Here is an 11,878-nt window from a genome sequence, read left to right on the forward strand (position 1 = left end):
AGAATTCATGCTTTGTTCAGTGCCAAAATTAAAACTTTTTTTATTTTTATTTTTGAAAGAACAAAACACTTCTTCTGATGATCTGAGACATTTCTAAGTAAGTAGAAGAGATAAACCCTCTTTCTCACTGTTTGCTGTGTCAAGTTTGTCAATGTCAAGTGTATCTAGAGGCAACTCTACTAGCGATTGTATATGGCCATCTTGTTCTGAGATGATAAAGTGGGAATCCTGGAGGTATTTAAATAAGTGAGTGAAGGCTGCAGGGAAGGAGAGTGCCTCAAAGGTCTAGAGACTTCCCTCTTTGAACAGTTTCCCAAAAGTTTTGAAACCTTTCGTGAAAATCTATTCTGAGATTCTACCTAGAAGTGCTTTAGTGCTGCTTTTTTCCATAAAAATAAATTAAAGAGCAGCGGAACACTGATGTAGGTTAAAGGCTTTCACTCTTGTGCATGCAGGTTTCCTTCTGGCAGCTGACTAAAAAAGTCTATCCTTGATAATAATACACTTTTATCTCCAACAATCTGAAAGAGAAAACTGTAGTTGTGGAAAAATAGCAGCACCAAAGTAAAAGCCTCAGGTAGCTTTCTGCAAATACCTGCCAGTCTCTGTGACGCAAGTGTTTTTACACCACACCATTCACAGCGAGAGGGAAAGAAAAGAATCTATCACTTCAGAGAAAACAATCTTTAGGTGTCTGCAGCAGAGCACTACGCAGTGACATATCTGATCCGTCAGTCTTGACAGTTCCGCAGTTCAAAGTAAATTATATTGAATTGTGCGAATTCTCGGCCTAAATCAAGTGTCAGAGATGGAGTGAATGATTAAAGATTCTCTGGAGGCCGTGATAAACAGCCATAAGTCCTGTAAGAGTCTCCCGCTTTCATACAGATGGAGGAACTGGTGGATGAGGAGGATCAGCGGTGGGAAGACGGTCTCCTCTGTCTGTCTGTCTGTTTGTTCAGTGTGTTTGCTGCTCTGCTCACTGCAGCGGGTGAGAGAATTCACACCGTGCCGTCGTCTATTTCAGGCAGTCAAGGAATGACTACAGAGCCTGGAATCCAAGACTTCGGATGCATTTTTATGTGAAGCCATTCTGGAGACATGCGAAATGGGAGAGGTTTTTATGATTTGGGTCAAAAAATGTGACTTCTCTACTAATTCGACTGCATCTGAACGTGTTGGGTTCACTTCTAAATAAGCACCCTGGTCACTTTTCCATTAAAATCATGACAACAGTCTTGCTCGGCTGGACGTGGTAACAGTTGGGTATCACTTTCAACACTACACAAGTCTGAATATGAGCATTAGTAGCACAGGATTACAACATACTGGTGTAGCACGTTGCTATATATAGTGGGTCCAATGCTAAATATGATGTGTATACTATGGTTCTGTGGTGTGTACGTCTGAATGAAGCCATGAGGAACTTAAATCCTATGAGCCCTTTGCTATTCAAACTAATTTTACTACCTTTACTTTAAAGCTCTTATCTTGGGCATTAACCTTACATGCCATATTTTGGTATTTTTAGTACAGTCTAGTCTATCCAGATCTTCCATCATTTGATATGATAATAATGCCAAATTTGTATACTGGGCTTAATAGCTAGGGGGAAAAAATGCATCTTTTTGGAAATTTCCACCTGCATCTCACCAAAAAATACTGGCAGCAGAGATGTCTTTTTATAAATGTGTAGAGAAGATTGTTTGGAATCTGGTAATGTCAGAACTACAATGTTGGGACACTGTGTGATTTAGAAGTTGAGAAAGATACATACTCAGTGCCAAAAGGAAATGAAAGTCATTATTTTATTTACTTAAGTGTTCCTTGCTGAGGATGCAAACCAAGCAAACGTTCTTTTCTTTTTTTTGATGGCATTATTGCATATAATTGCATACATATTAAGACATCTGTGCAATGATTGGATTGCATAGTTAATATCTAAATATTATCCTGATATCTGCAGTCTGTAACTATGATCACATTTCATGTAATCAGAATTTCATTGTATTGCTTTCTTGAGGTGCAGTAAAACTACAATAAAGCTCCTGATTGACTGGCTGACTGATGGAAATTCAAATTTATTTTCCTTCCTGACACTTTGTTGCACAGACAAGCGACTGGCATTGTTTGAAAGGTCAACTCATGTGGTTTCATTCGTTTTGTGCTACACCTGCTGGAACAAATATTCAGAGAGTAGTTCAGCTTTGAAGAAGGGATGCAAATTTGGATGCAAAGTGCGTCTGTCAGGCTCAAAGGGTTTATGTAAAATTGACCTATGCCTGATTGACAGAATGCTGTCACTTTAACAGACTGAAGACACCAGCAAAGGTACACGTCTCGTGTCTGAAAAGGGATATAACACCTGCATGCACTTGTTTGTAGCCTTTTTTTCTCCTGTCGATTAAAAAAGAGTCCAGATTGGATGAACACTGAATGTTCGGAGTTAAAGCTGCCATCTGTGACTTCCCACATGTTCAAAACAGCAAAAGCAGCATCTCTCGTGAGATGTTAGTAGAGTTGTTTCTCCTCTGTGGTTATGGTATGCAGCGACAATGTCACCGGACAACCATGTAACATGAACATATTATTTAATGAAGCCATGAAATGATGCCATTGTTCCCTGACAGGTGTGGCTAAACAAACTTGATCAACATTTCGTAACAGTATGGAATGTTTCAGCGCCAGACAGAAACGCTGAAGTCAAAACACAGATTTACTTTCAGTTTGGTGCTCTCTTTTGTACTGGATTTCACACATTTTAGCAATAATCTTGGGTGTCATATTGGGTAAGAAGACAGGTTTTGAATATCACTGAGGTCGAACCTGTTTCTACATCAAAAGCTGCTCAGTTTCACATTTTATCCAAGCGAATTTCAGAGGAATGAAGAAGAAAAGGCGGAAAATCTTGTTTGGGAGTCTGGATTTGTTTTGCAAGCTTAATGAAATGTATTCTGCATGGTTTCATTTTCAAACACTGCACTAACTTCTTCAACTTCCTCCTCGCGTTATTTACATTTTCACCAAACCAAACAGTCAAACGTAACTATTTTGTCTCTCCTACGCAGTGACGGCTTTAAAAAGAATCAATTCATCAAGTCTGACATTTCATCAAAATTTGTTTGTAGCTTGAAGTAATGCAAATGCCATGTAAAAGAAGAGAGCGTGTTCTGAAATAACACTAGAGCGGTTATGTATGATGACGTGAAATGCTCACAGTCTTCTTTTAAAAGTCCAGGAGCAGAGACAGAGCATTATCTTTCCATTTTACCACCTCTTCCCTGATTTCCTGCCTGTCACATCAACCTGAGCTTGCATCAGACCAATTTGCAAATCCCAGCGCTAAGGAGTGACGCAGCATCTTGATGAGTTGTAATAGCGCCAAATCACGGCCCTCAGACAACGTAGGTCAGCTCTGAATTTTAGCACTAATAGAATAATTGGAGATGACTCACAGGATGGATGAAAAACAACCTGTGTAGGCTTGATGGCAGCTTCACAGAAGGGACAAAGTAGAGGAAGCACTTCAATCAGACGGCACATAATGAATTTCTGCTGCCTTGAGGGTTCGGTCATTGTTATTTCCAGATGTTTGCAAAATTGGCTGGTGTTTGGGCTGATGGTGACATGCAGGCAAAATGTGTCACCATGACGAAGCTGGACAGGAAGACTATAATGATCCATTACCTGACAGGATGTTTGGGTAAAGCACAGGTGCTGATTTCAACATTCAGGAGTTGGTTTGCCATTTTGGAAGATTAACTACTTCAGTTTCCTGCCAAAATTTTAAATAGAAGATGACACACATGATTGTGTGAGTCAAATAGTCTATAGCTGACAAAAGCCTGACTGTGTCCAGAGAATAACAAAATTAGTCTGCAAAGTTCCTCTAAACCTCAATAATTAACTAACTATACTGCCTCTGTTTATTCACAAACAGCAGCAGGTTGTGGTTTTACAGGGGGTTATATTTTGGCCAGAGGAGTTGACTTCTGGGAGTCTTGTTGTCACTGGCAGGTTGCAGTTCAAACTTCCGGACATCTTGAGCTCTCAGACAAGAAAGAGTTGGGCACACAACCCGACTGTAAAACCACAAAAGAACTTTTTTCCACTTTAATTTTTGCACAGAATAGATGTCAACGCTCTCAACCCCAAGTTTTATGGATTTGAAAAGTATGCTATTTTTTCTTAAAATATTTCCCAAATCACACTAGCTATCATAGAAAGACGGCAAAAATAGAAATAATCATCACATTGTTAACATCCTGACAGTTCTTGATGTTATCATGTGTGACTTTTGGTTTTGTTGACAAAATTACCCAAATCTAAGCTTGAAATTGTGATTCATTTACTTTTTTTTTTTAAACCTAAACTGTGTCAAAAATTAAGGGGCTTTTAAGGTTTATACAGAACAGAAACAAACAAACAAAAAAATCTAAATAGTTGTCACCATTTTTTCCAGTGTTATAACACTTGAGGGCACTTGGAAATATGTTGCACAGGTTGATTCCAGTTTTCTACTCCATCAAGGAACACAATGGAGTTATGTGACGATCGACGTACGTTTGTCTGTCTGTCTGTTATTCCTTCTGTGCGCAACATTACTCAAAAACGGACTGACAGATTTGGATCAAACTTTCAGGGAAGGTCAGAAATGACACAAGGATCAACTGATTAGATTTTGGCAGTGATGCGGCTTATAGCTTGCATCCATGGATTTGTTAAAGATTTCTGCATCATTGCGAGATATCGGCATGGCGTCACTGTAACTATGACAACAAGTGAACACTACGTCAGCTTCGGGCAGAACCAGACTTGCCGATTCTCAGTTTCCAAAAGCAATGCTAAACTAAGTTAAGCTAAGCTAACAGCATCCTTAGCATGGAGAAGCTAAATAAGCACATTTCTCATAACAAGTCCTTTAAGTACATATAAATATATGTGGAAGTTAGAAGTCATTATCTTGTTTAGGCTCCAGTCAGCAGAAACATTCAAGCATGGATATCAGACCCCATTGAGTCTTCGCTCACTGCAGGTAGATTAAAAACTCACCGAGCTCTCTGGAGACCGGAGACACAATAGCATTCTCTCCCACCTTTGCCACAGCATCAAAATAGGCTTTTCCAGCGAGAGCCATGGCTGCGTGGGGAGACAGACAAGCATCATCGAGTTACAGGCTATTACAAGACTTCCAGGGTCACAGAGTTCGGGTAAAAAGTACTGTTTTGACCATTTAAAGCAGGATCACTTTAAAAACAGAGATAATGTGAGGCACTAGGGAATCCACTGAGGGGCTTATGGATCATCAGGTGCGTTTACCTGTGACGGCTTTCTCATAGCTCTTCCCCAGGTTGACCAGGTTCCTCAGGCCCGGGTTGAACTGCTCCATCACATTCTGGGGGGCAAAGAGCAAAAGAAACACATTGTTGCTGTGGATTAAAGCAGCCTCACTTTTCTTTCTTTTTTTGCAACTTTCACAGACTAATTTCTCGGGCCTTGCCATGAACAATAAAACTCAGGAGGCTATTTTTGCAGGAGTGGGTGGAGGAGAGAAAAGCACATGAAAACAAGTGCAAGTGTTTGGTGCTCTATAAATATCGCCATGTGAGAACAATAAAAACTTTCAATCTTTAACTTGACCCCTCACGTATGCCGCACAACTCCCTGAAAAGAGCGAAGTCCCACACAAAGTGGCAGCTATTTGCAGCACCAACCTCATCACCCTCCCTCCCTCCCGTCTCTCTCTCTATTGAAATGTCTCAACAATCAAGCTGCTGCTCACCTCCCTGTCTCTATTCCCCAGGCACGCCCTCAATAGAACAATGAAAGGGGGCAGGTATGACTTTACATGGAGAAGAAGAGGAGGGAGAGAAAAAACAGGGAAACTGGTTCCTTGATTTCTCGCCCTCCCAGGTGAAACTGTGACACTTTGAAAACCACAGGTACGACCCTCCCTGTCACAGCTTTCTGCGTTTACAATACTGAGGACACACACACCCACACTCACGGCTTATCTCCAGAGGTTTATCACATGTGGGAGGCAGACGAGTGAACCCAGTGACTAAGCAAGATTAAACTCATGATCCAATCACTGATCAAATCACAGCTGATCAGCAGGTTCATTGATTCCTGATCACACAGACAGAAGGGCTTCAACAGCATTCGAACATATTTTCATTATTTTAATATCAGGTATGTCTCTCGTGTGGTTTGTTGGACTTTCTGTCATGTATTCACTACAGAAATAATGTAAAAGCAAAATACTAGGTCCTCTAAACAAAATACAATTACAAAATAAAAGCATCAGGAAGTGAAAATCACAGGCACACTGTAACTCTCTCATCATTTTATAGTATTTACCTGGTTGATATCTTCTTCACATACTAATGCATTTTGTAATCATTCAATATCGGGTTGTGATGTTGGTTTTGTTGGACTTTTTGTCACTTTTTAACAACAGAAACTTTCTCTATCACACATTTTTCTTTACAGTGTGAAAGCAAACTGTATGCCATTTACAGAAAACACAATTACGAAATAAAAGTTTCAATAAAAGAAATTTACGGGCACACTTTGACTCTCTCTGATGATTTCCTAAAATGCAACAAACCAGACTCATCTGAGTATGAAATGCAGAATAGAAACTTTTTCTATCACACTTCTATACATATTTTAATCATTCTATGTCTGGGTGTGGTGTTGGTTTTTTTGGACTTTCTGTCACTCGTAAACAACAGAAACTTTCTCAATCACATAATTTTCTTTACAATATAAAAGCAAAAGGATCAGCCCCTCATACAACATAGAATTACAAAATAAAAGACTCTCTATCATGGTTTTGTAGTATATGTACCTCTATGATTTTCAAAAATGCAATAAACCAGTCTCACCTGATTATTAAATGCACAACAGAAACTTTCTCTAACACATATTTTTCTTTACAATGCGGTCTTTTTTTTTTTTTTTTTAAACAAAATACAATTACAAAATAAAAGTAACTTTCTCCATCACATATTTGTGCATATTGTAATCATTCAGCATGGGTGTGGTGCTAGTTGTGTTGGACTTTCTGTCACTTGTTAACAACACAAACCTTCTCCATCATGTATTTTTCTTCACATTATAGAAGCAAGGGAATGGGTCCTTTAAACAAAATACAATTACAAAGTAAAAGTCTCAATAAATGAAAATCTCATTTGAACTCTCTCTAATCATTTTTAGATTGTTTTTACCACTGTGAGTTGTAAAAATGCAACAAACCAGACTCACTTGACTATTAAATGCAGAACAGAAACTTTCTCCATCACATTTTTTTTTTAAAAGAACGGCTCCTTTAAACATAATACAATTACAAAATCAAAGTCCCAATAAAAGAATATTACAGTCACGCTTAATGGTACCTAATCATTTAAAAAAAAAAAAAATTATATATATTTTTATATATATATATATATATATATATATATATATATATATATATATATATATACACACATATTATATCATAATATATTTTTTACTTTTGGGGTTTCCTTAAATGACAACAAACCAGCCTCACCTGACTGAAAAAAGCTGATTTGTGCTCTCAGTGTTAACAATAAAAACAAACCAGCTGTGGTCTCACTCACCTTGTAGGTACTTTCTGTCAGCTTGCTCACATCATCCGGACCCCGAGACATGACTGCAGGTTGTTTCTTCAGCCCAGAAATAGAAAAAAAAAAAAGCTTCAACAATACAAAAAAAGAATAATAAAAAACAAAACAAAAAGAGAAATAAAAAATCTGGTGTGTGTTGTTAATCCAGATGCTCCCTGAGTCCCGGTAGTAAATCCCAGAGCCGCTGCTGCTCCCAGACTCCGCTCATGTGGCCACAGAGACGCTCAGCAGCACGGAGGACGGACGCACCGATCACCGGGACAAGAGACTTCCCCCCTCCAGTTAGGGGAGGAGGGAGGAGGAGGGGCCGTGACGTCACGAGAGGCGTTAAACGAATAAAATTTCTCAACCGGTGAAACTAAATAAAAGCAAAGATCAGTGGCGACTCTCTGGCGTGTTAGGAAAATGAAACTCAAGCAGCCATGACGCATGATTGGTGATGGCACAAGCTGCTGGTGATTAGATGGAAATACTGTGACTGACCCACAGAGGGCGGTGTAGTACTACAGGTAATACAGTATGTGGTTGGAGTCTTACTGTACGGTGTGATCAATTACATTGATTAATTCACTATTTACATGCTGCTGTTGCGACATCTTATAAGATCAAACCACATCTACATTTTATTCATACGATACCCAGGTTTACCTCAGCTATGATCCTAGGAACTTGAATTAAATTTTCCACTTATAAACTTTTTCAGGGATATTTAAAAATGGTTTGCTCAAAATTTCCTGCAGCTTAACTTAAAATAGGACTCATAATTGGCACTGTCTCTTACAAGACTCAGCTTGCAAACATACTAGATACAAATTCTCATCTTATCTCCAAATCTATCATGCCTCTTCTGTCAATCTATTTGACTTGGCTAAAATGAAGTTATTTCCGTCCACCGAAACACCTGAAACAGTCATCAATGATTTTATTTCATCACAGCTAGATTATTGCAACTCCCTTTTCTCTGTCTGCAGCAAAAAGTCTCTCTCCTCTCAACATTTTTTAACGAGCACACATTACACCTGTCCTTTCATCTTTGGCTGCCTGCTAGTTTTAGAGCTGATTTAAAATTTTTACTTTTAAAGCTCTGAATACTTTTCCCTCAAAAAATCCAAAGTGCCAGGCAGTTCAGGCAGGTGTTATGAAGGTGCTCTCAGTTAAGGGAATGAAAAGCTCAAAAAGTACTGCTGTGGCATGCAAAAGTAAAAATACCCTTATTCACATCGTTATTTCATGATGTAGGCTAATTCTAAAAACATAGGCAGGACTTGTACACGATGAAACAGAGCTGAGGTACAACCCACAGGTGGCGACACAAAGCCTTCATTGGGGTGTAATCCACAGTATCCAACGTAAGTAGGTGCAGAATGATTGGAAACACCTGAGCAGGAAATAAATACATAATATAAAGGAAACATGCATCAGAATATCTGGAAAGAAGGACTTTCTTTATTTCTTGGATCAGCTGTGCCCTACATTTGTATGTATTATTATTATTATTATTTGAAACTTTGTCTCAGCAATGATACATTTCAGATGATCACAGCCTCAGATATTCTTTTGATGGTTTTTAAACTTTCAGACATAAAGCTATCTGGACTATTGTTTTATATATTATAAAAGTGTTTTGTAAATGTGCTTTTCTGATTGCACCCTTATGCACAGAGACTCTCATTTAGTCGACTCCTTGTCTGTCTATCATACAACCAAGCAAAGGAGCAAGATAAAAATCACATATATAAAACCGCTTGGTTGTGTTGGACTTTAAGTCTATATGTAGCAGACACCCTTCATCACAGTTTTTTGTGTTTAGTAAATATTTTCTCGGTGGAGGAATGCAGAGTATAATTACAACCAAGCTAATGTAATCGTGAGACTAAAATAATGACAAATTTACCTCAATGACTGTTAAGTTGAAACTCAGACTTTGGACCAAATATCATTCTAATATATGTTGTAAAATTAAGATTCAAAACATTAACCAAGCCGAAGATCAAAAGTACACAAAAGTGTGTGTTCCCATATATATTATGCTGTATAAAACTTTGCATATTACTCTTCCTTTACTTGTTGACAGCATTAATGAAATTCAGTAGTGCCGTAAGAGTCACTGAAATATGAGTTTTAATTAATACTTAGCTGAAGTCTGCAAAAGTTCTTCATCCCTCATTTATTCAAAATCAGAATATTAAAAGAAATTAGGTTCCCTGACAGACTCACACACATGGTTTTCTGTGCCGTCTCAAGGGTAAGTTAAAGAAACTTTGTAGAGCAGGACAGAGTAAAAGGTTCGAAATGAGGGAAGCAAGGTAGTATAATTCACTCCAATGGTCCATGTGTTGTTTCATATAACCTGGTTCCACACAGAGTAAGAACATCACAGCAGATAAGTGACAGATAGAAACATCAAAGTGGCTGAATTGGAGCCTGATGTCTTGCAGCTCTGATGACTCATGTCTGTGGATTGTGACTGTGCTCAGGTTGGTCCTGCTCTGCTGCCGTCGTTCATGAACTCAGACCCATCATGGTCCGTCCAGCCTCCCTCTGATGGCACAAAAAAGTGGGCTGACAGAGTTTCACAAAGCCCAGCTGGCAGGTTTTGTTATGAAAACACATTAGAGCTCTGTTTGTAGTGGTGCATTACAGGAATAATCCAAATACAGCGCTAGTAGAGCTGTTTGTCTGGACACATGTTGCTATTTGACACTGTATTTTGTTGCAGCAGCTGATTTGTGTTTGATTATTGTAAGTTTTGGAAGACCTTATCATCAGACTGACATTTTGCTATGTATACTGACAAACATGTTTGAATCTCTGTGCCACGCAACAAAATTACAAAGTTCCACTGCTTACCAAATTCTCATTTTTTTTTAAAATACAGGGGGTTTATGATTCTCTTTGAGCTATTTCCTGTCATAACTGCTGCACTCACAACTCACTTGGAGAAAATCAGACACCATAAAATTTGGAGTTGTTTTGAAAGTTAGAACTTTTGGGCAAAGCAGCAGCAAGCTCTCAAGTTGTTTTGTCTGGAAATGAATTAAATGCTCATCATGAGGCTTTTCTGATCCTTGTTCTACCAACTAAAGACAATATGAACCAAACATCATAGTAATAAGTAATAATGTTTGCAGCTTAAAAGGTTTATCTCAGTCATGAAATTATATTATTTATGTATTTATGTATTTAAATCGTGCAGGCAGGATTAATGAAGCTGACGAAAAACGTCTGTTGAAATCCTGTTTTGAACAGTGATGCTGAGTTTGGACACGTCAGCTGCTTATATTAATAATATATATTTTTTAAAACATTCATATGGATTGTGTCAGATAATTTTGGGGCTCCTCACACATCAGAGGTGATGGAAACTGCTGCACATACATGGAAAAAAGAAATGTACAGTATAGATCATTCATTTAACTGCGTATCAACATTTTCCACGCACAGGCCCGTGCGTGTTCTATTGGAAGCCATGGCAACAGCACATGATGCGCCTATAAAAGGCCTGCAGACCTTCCATCGTTCTCTTTTGCACTTGGACGTCTTCGTGATCGTTTGGCAAAAGGACCCGAAAGCTGGATAGCTGAGCTCGAAAGCTTGTTGGAAACTAACTTTTTGACGGAAAAACTCATCAGACACCCGAAGGAAGTTAAAGAAGAAAGAAGAAGAAGGAAGAAGAAAGAAGAAGACAGCAGCAGTCGGAGAGAAGCAGCACCTGTCCAGACAGACACCCTGGAGGTAGGAACATTTAACTCGTGATTTTTCTGTGTTTAGTTCATTAACTGACCTCTTTTCAGTACAAAAATGGAAGTTTTGTATGTAACAGAATTTCGTGTCCCATTTGAAAAACAGAATTTGTGTGATAGTGATGTTTTCTGGGTGTAACACTATTCAATTTTACTGTAAAAATGGCAAGTTTATTTGTGTAGCACGATTCACACATAAAGCAATTCAAGGTGCTCTACAATGGCCTTCCTCCTCGTGCTTCTCTGACCACACTTGGTCCTCCTCACCTCCCATCTTCTCCCCCTCCATTTCTTCTCCCTTCTCTCCCATTCCTTCTCCTCCATCCTTCTTCTTCTCCCCCTCCATTTCTTCTCCCTTCTCTCCCATTCCTTCTCCTCCATCCTCCTTCTTCTCCCCCTCCATTTCTCCCCCCCTGTCTCCCTTCCGCTCTCCTTCCTCCTCGTGCTTCTCTGACCACACTTGGTCCTCCTCACCTCCCA

General features: G+C 38.9%; 1 protein-coding gene across 2 annotated transcripts in view; it reads right to left on the reverse strand.

Moving 5' to 3' along the window:
* The window catches only part of baiap2l1a (BAR/IMD domain containing adaptor protein 2 like 1a), a 37,834-nt gene extending 29,849 nt beyond the window's left edge, over positions 1–7,985 (reverse strand). Inside the window, exons 1-3 of one of the 2 annotated variants that reach the window (XM_023295017.3) lie at positions 7,629–7,985; positions 5,320–5,395; positions 5,053–5,139 (exon numbers count right to left, since the gene is read on the reverse strand). In XM_023295017.3, the coding sequence (XP_023150785.2) occupies positions 5,053–5,139; positions 5,320–5,395; positions 7,629–7,679 (214 nt within the window). In that variant the 5' untranslated portion in view covers positions 7,680–7,985. The remainder of the gene's footprint in view (positions 1–5,052; positions 5,140–5,319; positions 5,396–7,628) is intronic. The other variant, XM_023295015.3, reaches the window with a different exon arrangement.
* Positions 7,986–11,878: the final 3,893 nt, after the last annotated feature.

The sequence above is a fragment of the Amphiprion ocellaris genome, chromosome 18 (assembly GCF_022539595.1).
Source record: "Amphiprion ocellaris isolate individual 3 ecotype Okinawa chromosome 18, ASM2253959v1, whole genome shotgun sequence".
In the NCBI taxonomy this organism is placed as follows: domain Eukaryota; kingdom Metazoa; phylum Chordata; class Actinopteri; family Pomacentridae; genus Amphiprion; species Amphiprion ocellaris.